General features: G+C 47.3%; 1 protein-coding gene across 1 annotated transcript; it reads left to right on the top strand.

Annotated features, from left to right (window-relative positions):
- Window positions 1-9,253: 9,253 nt before the first annotated feature.
- On the top strand, window positions 9,254-10,861 carry LOC118634535 (C-C motif chemokine 4-like). Its single transcript, XM_036269127.1, has 3 exons — window positions 9,254-9,385; window positions 10,073-10,187; window positions 10,698-10,861. Exons 1-3 carry the CDS (start codon window positions 9,310-9,312, stop codon window positions 10,783-10,785), a joined length of 279 nt encoding a protein of 92 aa, XP_036125020.1. The 5' UTR covers window positions 9,254-9,309; the 3' UTR covers window positions 10,786-10,861.
- The last annotated feature ends 6,277 nt before the right edge of the window (window positions 10,862-17,138 follow it).

The raw sequence follows: 17,138 nt of genomic DNA, 5'->3' as shown, positions 1-17,138 counted from the left end.
AAAGACTTTTTCTAGCAGTAGGTGCTTTTTCCTATAGGTGTCTGGGAGGCTAACTCAAAATGACCCCCAGAACACCTGCAGATATTGGCAGGAAGAAACTAATATTAACTAGAAACTCCTTTATCAGATCCCCACAGCACATAGAGCCTCTACAGGGCCCAGGGACCTTCTCCTAAAAGGGAGACCACTCTCCACTAATTACAAGGGTGACACCTAATGGGGTCTGACCCTACAAGCCTAGTTTTCAACAACATGTCCCCAGTGGGCATGCACACCTCATGGATACCTCTTCCTTTGTGGACACCCCCAAAATATCCTACCTTATGATGGCAGAACTCATACCAAGTTCCACCAGCCATTACCTGCTCTGGCCTATCCGTGTGTCGATAATACACAACTTCAAGGCCAGTGCACCTTCGGTTTTCTTATTTCTGTCACTTTGCATAATGCCACTAACCCTCGAAATAAAAGGGCATCGGTCTCATTGTAGCTGGCACAGGGGCAGCCGTCGGCCCAGCAGCCCCATGGGGAGGATTTGCCTACCACGAAGCCACCTTAAGAAATGTAACCGACAGCATAGCTGCCCCAGAAGGAAGTACTGCCAATGCCCACAAACACTTACAGTGATCTTGCCCTGGCTAGTTGGAGTGTCATCCCATACACCAAAAAGGGTTGCGGGTTTGATTCCCAGGCAGGGCACATACCTAGATTGCTGGTTCCAACCCTAGTCAATCCCCGGTCGGGGCACATACAGGAGGTAGCTGATCCATGTTTCTCTCTCACATTGATGCCCCCATCTTCTTCCTCCCTATCTAAAAATCAACAAAAACATCCTTGGGTGATGATTAAAAATCAAAACTAAAAACACAATGGTCTCTAGATTCTCTTGTTAATGTTGTGCCAGAAAATAGATTAGCCCTTGATTTCCTACTAGCAGTAGAGGGAGAGGTGTGCACAGTCATAAACAAAACCTGCTGCACTTACATCAACTCTTGGGTCAAGTAGAAGAAGACATCAAAAAAAATGATGACCAGGCCACCCAGCATCATAACTTTCAAAAGGGGAACCCGCCAGTTCCATCTGGGACGCTGTAAAGTCTGTGCTCCCCTCCACTGCCTGTTTTGTCCCCTCCTTGGGCCTCTACTAGATACAGTTCTCATCTTTGGACCATGTCTTTTTCACCTTCTTGTCAAATTAGTCACCTCTAGAATGCGACAGTTCGGCACCTTTCGGATGCACCCGCTCCATACCAAGATGACGATGCTTCGGGTCTGCGGCCCGCCCCTGCTTGAGAAGAATCAGCGAACAGCCTCTCTGTTCCAGTCTCGGATCCCATTCCCGGTCCCCTTAGACCAGGCAGGGCGAGACTTCGTTCCCGGCACAGGCAGGGGCCACAGCCCTTGTCAGCGGGAAGCAGTGGCTGAGGGTGGACCGTCCTCCTCATCACCCCTGAAAGATTTTAGGGATGGGAGTCTGAGGTGGAAGTGGGGCAGGTTAGGAGGAAGCTAGGAAAATTCCTTGGCAAGTGGAATGGGGGGACAGACAGACAGCTGAGCAAACTGGCTGAGCAATTTACAGCTAGTAACTCACTAAATCGTCTCTTCTCTAACCAAGGGCACTTAGGAGCATATGTTCCACACATTCCGGACTGTGCCAGGGCAGACCCGCCTCAGTCCTGGTCTCTCTCCAGTGACAACGTCTTCAGAGGGACTTGAGGGCTCGGGTGGGGTTTTGCTGGCCCACAGTTTCAGTTCCTCGGGAGACTGGAGGTGTAGCTGGGCTCCCCTGGGGATCAGCAGAGTTTCGGGTTCCTTGGGGAGCTCTGGGGGCTGAGATAGCGCCTGCTGCTGAGATTGTGCTGCAGTGAGCGCTGGGTGCTGAGCCTGGGCCTCTGCCTCTGGGGGAAACGACCCGACCTCCACAGTGGTCTGTGGGAGCTGAGTGGGCACCTCCTGCTGGGGTGAAGGTTCAGTCTCCTCAGGAAGCTCGAGATGATGAACTTGGGCTTCCTGCCAGGGTGGAGAAAAGGTTTATCTGGGCCTTCCAGGAAATCCATAGGTAGGTTCTCCTCAGATAGAGATATCCATTCTGGTATTGAAATTATCATCCTGCAACTGTTGTTCGCGATGCTGAGCTGTTTTTGCCAATTGCCTTGGAGTTCAGCAACAACTTTGGCAAGCTCTCGATGGTGAGCCAGACCTTTGATGATGAAGTTAGTTTGGGGCCGAACCAGAGGGCTTAGAATTCCCCCAAAGGGGCTAGAACAACGCAGGAAACAGACATGAGCAGAGTGAGAGCACACCTTAGGAACTCCGTCCTTCCCGAGCCTGTAGAGTTCCTTCTCTGAAGACACCGGGGCTGTGTTTCCACCCCACCCCCACCTCGAATTGCTGATGCTGGACTTGAGGGCGGGGAAGTAAAGACAAGATCAGGGCAGCGGCCAGTTCCACTGAGGCTCGGGCATCCGGCGTCTTCCCTTGTTACCGTCAGCTCCACAAATGGAGCCTTTCACTTGTCCCGTTGGAAACTCTAGACCACAGACAGCGCCTCCTCCTCACCCCACCTCCTCTGCCAGTCCTCCGTTGATACCCTGAATTGCATCCCTCATGGACTTCTCAGGGGGAAGTCCCTTCATTCTCATGATTCCGCTTCTGAGAGCTGGCTTGAAGAAGGACATGGAAACAGCTGAATCAACCATTTCTGATCATGGACCTTGTCACCTACCTCCGTGATCACAGCACTTACCACACTGTGTTCTGTGTGTTATTTATGTAATTTCCTCCTCAAGAAATTTAGACCATGTGCTGTTGCCTTTAAACCAAATTCATACCATATCTTGTTGGTCGATGTAAATCAAATCCTAGCACATGATGATTATAACATGATGAATTTTCTAACATAGTCTCTATTTCTTATAATTTTGCTTTTTAATAAAGGTGATTTATTGAATATAAAATTCTATCTTAGTAATTACATATGCACGATTTTCCATATCAGTCCTAAATCCAGGAAATAGCCCCTTGTCTTGTGTGTTTTTTCTTGAATAGGAAAATAACATACTTATCTACAAAGTATGTGCTTACTGTGCATGTGTTGGATGGATTATCATCCTGCAACTGTTGTTGTTTGAGATGCTGAGGTGTAATGTGAGGGAACCTTAGGGTGGTTGAAGTGGTTGTAAAGGGTCTTAGCAATGTCCCAGTTGGTAAATTTCATGTTCCCAGGTGAAATGATTTGCCCAGGGTGACGCAGACAGAATTGGTCCGTTTTATATTTCACTGTGAGCATTATTTAGCAATGTATCTCCCTTGATAACCACAATGCCTGGCACAGAGTGGAGCTTCATAAATATGAATGAATGAATGAATGAATGAATCACTGATTTGACTAACAGTGTGTGTTATGCCCAAGTCCTCTATGGAGCTGAAACACTAACAGGAATGAAAGAATCAGGAAGGCCATGGAGTCAAGGTCTTGATCTCTGGGGATGACCCAAGATCTCTTAGGCAGTGGTGGCAGAAAGTAGCCAGCACTCAACACGGTGGATCCGACAGCATGGAGGGGCTTGATCTGTGTCCTAGCTTTCTGGCTCATTCCCGCCTCTGGAGACCCCACCTCAGTCCAGCGGAGCACCCCAGCCACGAGTGCCGGGAGTGCTGGCCGAGCAATCCATGTCCTGCAGCATCACTGCCTTGTCCTGCTCTCCGCACCCTCATTGCTCCCCAGGCTCTGGCCTGCGGGGCTGGTTTCTGTTGTTCCCGGCCCTGCAGTTTCACTGCCCCGGGCGTCCGGCTCAGCTCTCTCCCTTCACTGCAGCGGCTCCGTGGCTGGCTTCACTGAGAACGATGCCCTGTTTGGTCCGGCCTCCGCCTCCTTTCCTCAGGTGTGGCCCAGAGTCAGGCTGCGGGAGGTTTGGCTCCACCTTTCATGTAGGCAGACACAATGTCCTGGGGCCCTTTCTAGCATCTAGAGAGACAGCATCTCCATGCAGCCCCCTCTCTCTGCTTTTCTACCTTCAGTTCTTGTCTTCTCCTCTGTATGTAGACAGTAGATCAGGCATATATGTGGGCATTGGATTAGCTCCTCCCCCCGTCCCTCTGCTCCTCCTCCTCTATTCTCCACTCACTAAAAGGCATCCCAGGAAGCTGGGAGTCACCCTTGGCTGGTCCTTCCCCTCAGATATAAACAATTCATGAGTTTTAAATTGCATGCTGTCCTGCTCCGTCCCGCTGGGGACATGAATCACATCTTCATCCAGTGTCTCGTGCTGCACACACTAGCTGCCAGTTAGTCACTTAGTAGCCATCTGGGTTATCAGATCGACTGTTGGTATCACAGTGCTTGTGTTCAAGTAACACTTGTTTTACTTAATGATGACTCCGAAGTGCAGAGCAGTGATGCTGGCGACTGGGATATGCCAAAGAGAAGCATCAAGTGCTCCCTTTAAGCTGAAGTGAAAGGTGTGCGTGTGGTGTAGGAAAGAACACAGCATATGCAGGGCTCAGAACTGTCCGAGGCTTTAGGCATCTACTGGGGGTCTTGGAACGTATCCCTCGCAGATAAGGGGGGACTACTGTATTCAGTCACCAACTCGATTGCATTTTGAAACGAGGTGTATCTGCTTCTTGCCATCCCCGCCACCGCTGTTGGGTCAGGCCCTCCCCATTTCTCAGCATGGCAGCTGTGAGTGTCCTAGCAACTGGCCTTTCTTCCGGTTCGCCTCTCAGAGCTGTCCCATCGTCACACAGCACCCAGAGATTTTGCCAAAGTGCAATTCAGTCTCTCTTTCTGTTGAAAATCCTTCGAATACTCTGCATCGTTTCCAGCATGAAATGGAAGCTTCTCTCTGACCTGGCCTCTGCCTTCCTTGTTGGCCAAGTCTCTTGCTACCTTCAAACTTCCTGGAAACCAAGACTCAGCCCTCTGCATGCCATGTAATTCCTTAAAAGTGCAGGTCTCTTTTCTGCTTTTTATGGATGAGGTGTCAACTTGGCAAGGCACATTTTTTCCTTCTTGTACATCACAGGGCAGAGTGAATTACTATAAGCATGGGTGCATCCCATAATCCCTGCAGAGATTAATATTTAGAACAGATAAGGAAAACCACTATTTAATTCTCTTAATTTTCTGAAGAAAAGAGAGAAACCCATGGATTCTACTGTTCAAAGACATGCAAAATGTGAAACTGAAAGACATTTTATATCATAATTATAAAACTTTGGCTGTTAAGCTTTTAACATAAATTTATAATAAGCACTTTTTTTTTTTTTTCTGATTTAGTTACGCTCTGGAGCCAGACCTCTGGTGTCATTTCCAAATCTATGACGTAATAGCTGTGTGCTATTCCATAGGTTACTTAACCTGTCTGTGCTGCAGTTCCCTAATGTGTGCTGTGGATAATACTAATAGGATGAAATGCATTAGCATTTATAAAAGAATTAGAGTATCACTGGCTCATAGTAAATGTTATGTGGCAGTTACTATTATCATTATTACTGAATATTTCAATCCATCTATTTCATACATTTTAAAAAGTGCAGACCTCTTGTTCTTTGCCTGAGTAACCCCACCCCACACTCTTTTCCTGGCTAATCATCCTTCAGGTTCCAGCTCAATTTATAATAGAGAAAAGTTAAAACAACCTGAATGGACAGACCTAAGTAAGAATAGTTCAATATAAATCTTGGTATAACATTTTCTGAAATATCATGCATGCTCATTTTAAATAAGTTTTGAGTTTTTAATGACAGGGAAGGATATAAAGTAACAATAGTAAGATGTACTAGTTCAAGAAAGACTATTGAGTAACAATAGTAAAATGCAAAACTATGTGCAGAATGCTGGGCAATTTTTGTTTTCTTATTTATGACTGCCTATATTTTCTAAATTTTGTACCAGTGAACATGTATATTTTCTATTGAAAACTAAGCAAACTAATATAAACTTTTATAAAGATCAGATGTCACATTTTGGGGAAGATTGCCTTAACACTTCACCACCGCTCTCCAAAGCGTGTATCCTCTATGCCCGACGTAGTGCCTGTCGTGTAGCAGGTACTCAGGACAGTTTTATGGAATTATCTTCCTCTCTTGCTGGTACTCCAGCCTGGAAAGAGCTAGAAACAGGTATAAAAGCACTATTTGAAGGAAGTAAGACGCTTCATGAATACTGAAGCTTTGCTTGAACCCGTCAAATACTGGGGAGACTCGAAGCTTCTCTCAGGAATTGAACATCCCCTGAAGTCAGGCTGGGTGGGTGCCGAAGGCCCTTCCACTGCGACAAGAGCGGGCTGGCTGAGGGGGAGTGTGGCCACCCCCATGAACCGCTCCAACCAGCTCGCTGTCCTCTGGACTCCACCCTGAACCCTGCACTTTGGACAGTTGTGTATGCATTTCTTCAGTCTACGGTCTCATTTCCCCCAACTGACTTGGCTGCCATATTGGCAAAACCAAAGGATTTGCCTCTTCCTGGTTTATTATCTTGGCCAAACGACCATGTGTTCCAGCTCGCCTTGGATTTCCAGTCTCGGGAGTTGCTTGCAAGGAATTCTCTGGTTCTAGGCATTCCACCTCCTCGTGGCTAGTGCTCTCGGCCCCAACCCCCAATGTTCTCCCCAACACTCATGCATCTAGGCCACTGTTTCTGGGGGAACACAGAAGGTCAAGATCAGCCACCTCTGTTTCTGCTCCTCAGCAGCTCTGCAGTCTCTTCTGAGAGACCTTCACGAACAAAACATTTTTCCTCCATAAGCCAAAGATCAAATCAAAGCTAGGAAGCAAAAGTCAACAGTCAAACTCATTGTGTGGCGCCAAGCAGACTCATCACCCACTATCTGTTGTCATTCTCCTAACGCGCCACCCAGAGCAGATGTCTTCAAAATCCCTTCGCAGCCTGAAGGTCAGCACAGCCCACTCAGTTAGATGGAGGTCTCCGCGTCAAGGGCTCCTCCTTAGCACACAGGGAGTTAGGCTTGATTTGGAACTATGGGTCCACAGCTGAGGGATGCTGTGACATTTTGCTTCTATCTCTGATGTGACGCTTACTTTATTCCATCTCATGGGATAGTTATTTCTTTCACTGTCGACAGCATTACTAGACGAAGGGCTCTTTGGGGACAGGAGAGGGGCTTCGGTGTGCTCTGTCTTCCCTGACAAAAAGCAGATGGCTTCTAAACTGGGTTGAGTGGAAAGGGCACAGAGGACAAAGTCTGCGTAAATCCCAGGGGACACAAGACACACCCTCTGTCCCTTAAAGTGAGATCCGCGATACGTGAAGATGAAATGCCACCAACCAGGAGAGACCATGTGAGAGACCAGCATGGTGATATCAGGGAGCAGAGAACACGAGAGCTGGGGATGGGGGTCTTGGTGAAGCTCAGAGCTTTGAAGCAAGACTCGCCCAAAGGAAAGAGTGAGGTCAGAAAAGGGGGGAGAAAAAAGTACAGTTTGTAAGTGTGTAGGGGGCAGGCGTGTAGGTGGTGGTGGTGGAGGCAGTGATAAGAGGTAGGGTGACATTGTGCTTTATTTAGGGTCTGTGAAGTACCCCAAGATGCTGCTGTGCTCCCTCCTGTCCCAGATCTCTGCAGCACCCAGGGGGCCTGTTTTCTGTTTTCACTCTCTGTCCTTTCTCAGAGCAGAAGGATGTAGCAATGCGGGCCCGGGGCGAGAGGGTAGGTCACAGTGCTTGAGCTGAAGGGGGATGGAGAGCTTGACCCAGTCCTAAGTGCCCTCATTGCCCTCTGCATGTATCACTGTGTTCCTGGCCTTGGTGAGCCTCACCTAGTCCCCTTCCTGTCAGCTTCGGGTCTCAGGCTGAAGCCCTCCCAGGAAACGGCTGCTAGACTTTATACAAACACAGGAAATTCCCCGCGGATGGCTGGGAAACACCCCGTGCTTAGATGACACGTTTTATCTATAACATAGATGAACCCATTGCTAGGTATAGCCAATCCCATTGTTATACTAGAGGAACATTATTATTGTTTTTCTTTTTATCTTTTTCAATTACGGTTGACATTCAATATTAATTTATATTTACATAGTGGTTAGACATTTATAAAATTTACAAAGGTAAAAAGGGTGAAGGGATGAGGAGTACAAATTGGCAGTTACGAAATAGTCCCAGGGATGTAAAGTATAGCTTAGAGAATACAGTCAATAATATTGTGATAACTATACATGATGTCAGATGGGTGCTAGATATATTGGGGGAATCGCTTCATAAATTACACAGAAATATTCTCTATATGGGTCTTCCAAACTTGATTCTTACTGATTTCTTTGTCCTTTTCTATTATGGGTCCAAGTGAACATATTGAAACTTTTATTTCTGTTCCCTTCTGTTCCCTCCTTGTTCGAGGACAGACTGACCCAAACTCCCCTCCGGAGTTCAGCCCTAATACGATGGTTCTTTGTGGTCAGCAGTTTCTTTGTGACCACATTCTATATGTGTGACAACGGGTTAAAAAGGAAATAGACTTTAGAGTCAGAAGAATCTCATTTGAAATCTTGCCACTTAAGATTGCGGCCTTGAGATGATCAGTGAATTCTCCTGTTCTTCCTCCTTATTACTTCAGGGGAATAATGACACCCCCGCTCAGGGCCAGGGTAGGCGTTGATGTTATGTGTAGAAGGCAGCTTGCCCAGTGCCTGGCACATAGTAAATGTTCAGTAAGTAGATTATTGTCCTGCTGGGTCCTTCTGCACATTCTATGCTGGATTCTTTGTGCCCAAGGAAACATCTAGGGCACTAAGGTCACTCAACCCAGCAGAAGAGAGGCCCCAGAATGTGATGTGGAATCCTGACTCCCCCTTCCTTTTTGGGACCAGGCTTGTTGCAACCCCGGAAAGACTGACGTGAAGCCTCCAGCTTCTGAAGGTGCCAGCCACCTAGAGCATCATGGTTCTCGTCTACAAGCTCCTTCTGGCAGGTGTGAATGTTGCATCCTTCCTCTTGGGTTTGCGATTCTCTCCTCCGTCTCGTCTCGGTGACTGCCTTTGGTGTACCACTTCCCCCTGGGGTGCAGCCCACTTCTCCCCTGTGCCTTCTCCTCCTCTCCACTGTCATGACATAGCCCTGGGGAAGAGAGCTCCTCACTCTCAGCTGGTGTCAGTTTGCTCATTGACACCATGACATCATCTCGACCCTGGAAATTCCACTTGCCCCCCTGTGCTCCCACCTCTGTCCCAGGCCTCAGGGTGCCTATAAGGAGGGCAGCCCAGCTCTGTATCAGCACAGAACACAGTCGGGTTCTGAAGCTTCTGGGTTCTGTCGTCTCAGCTCTGGGAAAGCCTCTTCTCCGCCAAGACCATGAGGCTCTGCGTGACTGTTCTCTCTCTCCTCGTGCTGGTGGCTGCCTTCTGCTGCCCAGCGCTCTCAGCACCAAGTAAGTTTGTTGTTTCAGCTACTACTTCGGAGCCGTGGTGTAGGCAGAGCCCACTGTCCTAGCTGGGGCTGGTCCAACAGTGGCATCTGGGGATGGGACAAAAGGGAGCTGGGAGGATTTTTAAGTAGCCTGCTGTTAAATGTAGTGTCTACTAGACATTCGGTAATATTCAAGTTCCTGTTTGCTTAAGAAATAGTAATCTTGCCTGGCCGGTGTTGCTCAATGGTTGAGCATTGACCCATGCACCAAGAGGTCGCCGGTTCGATTTCGGTCAGGGCACATGCCCAGGTTGTGGGCCCGATCCCCAGTGAGGGGCATGCAGGAGGTGGCCAGTCAATGTTCTCTCTCATCAATGTTTCAATCTCTCTCTCCCTCTCACTTTCTCTCTCTCTAAAATCAATAAAGGGAAAAAAAAAAAAGAAGTTCCCTCTCTCTCTGTGTGCCTTGGTTTTCCCACCTATTAAATGAAGGGAGTTAGACGTGTGCTCTGAGACCCAATCCAGCTCCATGATCTCTTAGGATCCTGTATTCCACAGAAGACTCCCATGTAGGGTGGGTGGGATTGGATACAAAGGACCATGTTTGGGGATCTGGTAGCTCCACAGAGAGGCCCCTTGAATATCCATAACTACAAGCCAGAGAGCAGCTTCCTGTAGAGCTCTGGTCTCACTTCACCCTTCTTTCTAGTGGGCTCAGACCCTCCCATCGCCTGCTGCTTCTCCTACATCCCACGGACACTTCCTCGCGACTTCGCGGTGGATTACTACGAGACCAGCAGCCTTTGCTCCCAGCCGGCAGTGGTGTAAGTAGCCACCTCTGGGCTGCTCTGGGAGGCAAGGGCAGGAGTAGATCAGGGGCCTGTTTGGGGCAGGAGGAGGATCAAACAGTAGGGGGACAGGAAGCCCTCCCAGACAGCAGTAAGAAACAAGTTATGAAGTCACCCCGTGAGTCCTGAGATGGGGGGTTTCTGGGGAGGAAATTAGCCAGAGGCTAGGAAACCAGGGAAAGTAAAAAAGAGCAAAGGAAATGTGGGCTAATTTCTTAGCCATGCGTGGAAAAGTTATTGCTAGGGGCACTAGGGAATGAATGGGGAGATATAGCCATATTGATGGTCAAACTCCTTGGTTCCTAATCTGGGCAACCTTGAGGCCACAGCTAAATCGGGGGTGGAAGTTGCAAGGCGTCCATTTCCAGTACCACCCAGAAAGGCCTTCCCACCCACTAGAGCTGTCCGGCGTGAACACAGGGCGGTGTCCACCACAGACAAGGTCCCATGCGACTCTAATCCATCTACTCGCTCCTTGCTCCACAGATTCCAAACCAAACGGGGCAGACAGGTCTGCGCCAATCCCAGTGAGCCCTGGGTCCAGGACTACATGAATGACCTGGAACTGAACTGAGCCGCTCCAGGCACAGGGGCAGGAGGTGTCCAGGGAAGGTCACCTGAGCCCAACGCTTCTCAGTGAGATGCATCCCCCTCCCCCACGCTCACAGCTCCTCTCGGTCGTCCCCGTTCCTGTGCTCAATTTAATCTTTATGATGTGCTATGTTATTGTATTTGGTGTTATTTCCATAATGTATGTCGGTTTTGCCAAAGGACGCACGTCCCCCATGGGGACAGTCCACCATCACTGTTTCTCTGCTATTGTGGATACATGGGAAATGCAGTTGATTCTGTGTGTTTTCATAATAATAATTTTTTTTTAAAAAAGACAGATTATTTGTGTTTTAATTTGATTTGGTGTGAATGGAATTACCTGGTATTATTAATAGGGACAAACTACCATTTCCAAACAAAATAAGAATGAGCAGTTACTGAGGACTGTATGGGCTAAATGCTCTGAGGATACAATCTCAATATTTTCAACAAGGATTTTAACACTCTTAGGAAGTAGGGACTCGTACCTCCCATTTTACAGATGAGGAAACAGAGGCACAGAAGTGATGCGACTTGCTAAGGCTTGAGGTCTATTTGGAGAGAACCAAGAAAAGATGGTACAAAAGGTCAGCAAAACTGTTATAGGCCAGAATGACCCTTTGCTTCAGACTGGAAACTCCAAGTGCTAGAGTAGCCACCACTAGATTATATTCTCTTATATAATTTCCACAAATTAAAAATTTTTTTGTAATTGTGGTGAGAGTTCTTTGCCCTACCTTCCCAACTGGGGTACACCCCCACAGAAAGTATGGGAATATACAGTTTGAAATACTCCATTGAAATCTTAACTTGGGGAAGCAAGATTACAAATGCATCAGGTCATGTGTGCGGAACGGTCACTGCAGGAGGAAGTGTAAACAGGCGGTCGTTTTGGAGGACAGTTTGGCAATATCTTCCAACTCCACGGTAAACACATCCTTTGTGTTTCCATGTTTAGGCATCTATTCTGGGGGAAATACTGACATACGTAAACAAAGAAGCACATGCAAAGTATATAATGCATATAACAGCAAATTGTTGCTGATACAGAAACCACCTAAATGGTCAACAATTGAAATTTGGTTAAATAAATTATGAACCATTGATATAATGGAATATTAGATAGTGGTTGTTTGGGGTTATTTGGGGGGGGGGGTACTAATATAGAAATCTCTCCAAAACATAATGTTAAGTAAATAAAGCAAAAACAATACATACAATATGACTTTATTTCTGCAGAAAAGGGACATATTGGTATATACACATTTGTGTGTGTGTAAAAGTATAGGAAAGGGCTTAGAGAAATACATAGCAAACACATAAAAAAAAAAAAAAAAAAAAGAAACGAATTTTTAAAGATTATGTGAACTAGGCGATAGGAGTCATGTCCAAGTCGCAGAGGGATGCGGGAGTCCCCCCTCGCCAACAGCGCAGAATGGAGATTCGGCACTGATCAGATCCACGTTCTTCGACCTTCGGCAGTGACAGCCCTGCATCTCCCATTCTCCTCACCAGATCAGGTTGGGTCTGATTAGAAGTTGGGTTTTCTCTGGTTATGCCTTGGTTGTGGAACTCCCACAGGAAGTAGCTCCGGGGTGAACACGGGGTAGATGGCTGTCTGTGATCAGAGATTTTTTCTTTTCTTTTCTTTTTGTACGTGTCCCTAGTGGACACCGAACCCGGGACTCTGGTCCACAGGCTGACGTTCCAACCGCTGAGCCAAACCGGCCAGGGCTGTGATCAGAGATTTTTAAAGTCTCTTCTCATAAGGTGGATGGAAGAGGGTTATGACAGCGCAGGTTCCTTGCCTGCTGGGGCCGTGCAGCCTCGGGAGCAGGGAGAAGTTCTCCTGAGGGCCCGGCTGTGACCAAGGGGCCTAGATGAAAGCCGGCTGCCCAGGTGGAGGGAGGGGCCCAGGAGCTCGAAGGAAGAAATGGAGAGAGACTCAGTAAGACGAAATTGTTGGCTTGGCATTGATGTGATGCCCCAGAAGTTCTGGGCATGGGTAAGGTGCTCTCCTCACCCCTCTTTCCTTTATGTGCTCACGTGGCAGCCTTTAATTTTGAGTGGACTTGTCTGCTGAGGGGGGAAGGCTGTTGCTATTGGTGCAAAGAGCCCCTCTGAGGGAGCGGCACACACCGGGGGGTTACCCTCGGCCAGGTGCCCGAGGGCTTACGCTTCTAGACACACACTCTGGCCCAGCCCAGTAGGTGCGAGGCAGGCCATCCTCCCTCGGCCCCTGCGTCACCTTCACAGAACCAAGGCTTCAAACAGCAACGTAGACTGGGTGTCTCTTCGTGGCCCTCTTCTCTAGGTGTGGAACCAGAGACTCCCGAAGGCCGGAGACATCACAGGTAATAGCTGCCCATTAATCTCGGGTGGATTCAAGTGAGAAAAGAGAAACCAGAGGCTCAATGTTTCATGTTGTTGTTGTTTTTTCCTTGTGCCTATGGCCCCACTGGCTCAAACATAGGCTATAGGGACTGGGAACAAATCTAGGTTATACTCCCCTAGCCAGATGGATCCCCATCTCCCCTGGCAACCATAATCTTGTCACTGAGCTGAATACTTCTAGTCCAGTCTTGTCTTTCCTTCAGGATGAGTCTGTCCCAGGCTGCTCCTCACTCTCTCGGGCTCAGGGACACCTGGCAGAGCCACCTGACTGGTCTGACAGGCTCAGCCAGTGCTCTCCTGTGAGTTAGTTTGCATGAACCCCGTGGGAACAACTTGCCAGTAAGGCTGTCGTGCCCGTGTCAGAGACAGAGGTGGAGGAACTGGCTTTCTACCTGTCTGTAGCCAGTATGTCACAGTACTTCTGAGCCCTGTGATGAGAGAGGTAGTCTCCTATTGCTGACCAGAACATGCTGTGACCATGTGTGAGGAGGTGAGGACTAATGAGACGTGGCTCTTGGATGGACTCGCAGCTTTGGGATCACCTGGAGAGAGGACCCTGCTGCACAGGGCAGCATGGCCACAAGGACACTGACAACCATTTCAACTTCAAACTTAAGAAACTGGAAAAATAAAACATATGTATCGCAAGCAGAAAGAAGAAAGGTATGCAGAGTGAAGGAAGCCACTTCCAAGAGGCTCCGTACTGTATGACTCCCTTTATATGACATACGGAAAAGGCAAAATTATAGGAACGAAAAGTAGATCACTGGTTGCTAAGAACTGATGTAGGGGAAGGATTCAACTGCAGGGAAGCATGAGGGTGTTTTGGGGGAATGACGGAACTGCCTGGAATCCTGGTTACTTTGGTGGTGGTTGTATAAATCTATTCATGACAAAATTCATTGAACAGTATACTCCCCCCAAAAGTCTATTCTGAATTATTCATTCAGAATGGCTCACTGGTACTCAAAAGATGGGGTCTATCTTATGCCTAAGTAAGATGGTAATAACTAACATCCATTGGCTACTTTTTTTTTTTTTAATCCTCACCTTAGGACATTTTTCCATTTTTTGTTTGGATAAAGTGGGAGGGAAAGAGAGTGAGAGAGAGAGAGAAACATCGAGGTGAAAGGGACACATCGAGTGGCTGCCACCCGCACGACCAACCAGGGCTGGGGACAAACTGCAACCGAGGTACATGCCCTTAGTGGGAACCAAATCCGGGTCTCTCTGGACCACAGGCCAACGCTCCAACCTCTGAGCCAAACCAGCCAGGGCCCATTGTCTACTTTTTATTTACCAAGCCTAGAAAACAATTTAGTCCCATTATCCTAATGTGTTTATAACTCTTAGACTATTCTATTACATACAAGAATACATTTTGTATATTCTTATTTGTATTATTTACAAGTTTTATTTCTTTTTGATTCTCTTTGATTCTTTTGGCAAACGTTCTGAAAAATGCAAGCAGCAGCACGTCTGGGATACCCCAACTGTGTAGGGAAATTATGGCAATATAGTGCATGGCCAGCAGATGGAGACAGAGAACACAAAATCTTCAGACTCAGGTCCTTGACCAAAGCTGTTTCTCAGCCATGGGGGCTGCAGCACCTGGGTATCAGATTTCATTCATTGTAACCTGACTGCACATTGGAATTACCTGGAAAATACAGATTCTGAGTTTAGTGGTCTGGGATGCAGTCTTGTTATTGGGGCATTTAAAATCTGCACAAGTGATTGTAATTACAAAGAAGTTTGAGACCCGCTACTTTAGAACAGGAAACAACAGTGGATCTGGAGCTGGCATGTTTCAGAATCACCTGGAGAACTTGCGAAAAACAGACACCCAGACTGCCATAGTTCTCATCCTTTTGAGAACCCGCGCATGCTGACATGGCATGTATTAAACTTAAGATAGTTAAATATGTAACCAAGACTAAATCTGATACAGTCTCATATTAGAATCTAATGTATCAGAGTAACTCCAAGCATCAAATATTTCCGAAAATGTTGTAGGAGGAAAAATTTCAATTAATAAAATGTTAACCATAAACTTGAATTTCCCTCCTGGAAATAAAAAGAAAATCAGCTGGGCCACCCTTGCACTATTGTGTGGAACACCGGAGTGGTTCCCAGCGCTGGGCCAGCAGGTTTACTCCGCAGAGAAGTACAGCCTCACACGCTGTCAGGTTTCAGAAGTTCATGGTCCTGTCTGGTCATTCCGTGGCGAGGCCTTAGGAACAGGTGGCTGGATCCCCAGCCTTGATGGGGGTACGCTCCTCAAGTATGTTTTCACTTTCATTCACCAGAGTATATAAGTTCTTTTACTATTAGAGCCAGCCTAGATTCATTTTATAAATAACATTTATTGAATTTCCATATTATAAAGGTAATGAATCTTCGCTGTGGAACTTTTGGAAAAAAACAAAACAATAAATATGTGTAAGTAAAAATGACTTGAGATAATCACTATTATTTTGATATGTTTACTTTCAGAATTTTTTTAGTGATCCATGTATATGTATGAGTCTACACTACACGTGCAGCCTCACACACACTCCAAGTGTGTGTGTGCCTGCGTGTGTGCACACGTGAGCACTCTTCCACATATAGTTGTGGAAATTTTGTCTGTAAAATTGTGATCATAACCTTTATTTGTAGCCTGCTATTTTCCTTAATAATCTACCACAAGTACTCAATACTCTTCTAAAACATGACTTTAATGACTTGATAATAGTCTATAGTATCAATATATCATAAGTTAACCAGTTCTCTATTGTTGGAAATTGTTGATTTACATGTAACTTATTATAGGTGTTATAATTTTATTTGAATGTGAGATGTGAGGTAGAGATATAACTTTGTCTTTTCAAGCAGTTAGCCAATCGTCTCTGCACCACTGATTTAATAATCAAACCATCCTTTCCCCCAGATTTGACACGCCTCCTTGCTCAGATGCGACGTTCTTATATTCCCACAGGACGGTGTGGGCTCCCTGTTCTGCCATCCCTGTTCTGTTCCTCCATCCTGTGCATCAGATCTCTTTAACGACAAGCTTCATAACAGAAAGTTCAGTAACCAGATGACCAACCAGACGAGACAGGTCCACCTTTTGCTTGGGAATCTCAGATGCAGCTGGTTGTTACTGAACATATAGTATTGATATTTAAAACGAACACTTTCTATTCAAGAGGCAATGAATATAAGCTATATTCACAAGTGTCCATAAAGTATTTTTTTGTATAAAGCCTCCTCCTTGAGCCTGGCCTCTGGCCATCTTCTTTCTAAGGAGTCCTTGCCGGTCCAGGAAGGCCTAGTCCTCCGACTCCACCTCTGGGTCACTCGCAGTGTTTACAGCTGTGATGGTGGGTGGTCGCCAGGCGCTCAGACTGAGACTGAAAGCCCATGGTGCTAGGATGCAGGCTGGCCGGCAGGGGTCTCCACCTTTTCAGGAGGCTGCCTGGACACACCATCTCATTGGCGTTGATCACCCTCATTCCCCACGGCGCACAGTTGCCAGCTCTGGTCACCAGTTCCCTCTGACCCCCAGTGCTTAAACCCAGACCCTCACCTCTTCCTCAAACTACGACCACAGTCTCCTAGAGGGCACTCCAGTCACCATAGATCTGTAGGTCTTTTATCTCCTCATTCAGCTCACTCATTCTCCAAACTGCTGTCGGCCACCAACCTGGTTCTCTGGGGCTCCTCATTAACCCCTCCATGTGGCTTACAAGACCCCTCCTGGCTGCTCCCCCACTCTGTCATCTGCCTACCCCCTCCCCACTCCAGCTCCCACATGGGCCCCAGCCTGGTGCTCAGGCGTGCACAGACCTCTGTTCAGGCTGCCTGTTCCCTCCCAGCCCTTCAGGCCTTGTCTGACACGCTCCTATACACACTTCAGGCTTCAACAGACATTCGCACCATTTCCTCTGGGACGCCTGT

Source organism: Molossus molossus, unplaced genomic scaffold (assembly GCF_014108415.1).
Source record: "Molossus molossus isolate mMolMol1 unplaced genomic scaffold, mMolMol1.p scaffold_m16_p_19, whole genome shotgun sequence".
Classification (NCBI taxonomy): Eukaryota; Metazoa; Chordata; class Mammalia; order Chiroptera; family Molossidae; genus Molossus; species Molossus molossus.
This window is presented reverse-complemented; position numbering and strand designations above follow the sequence as displayed.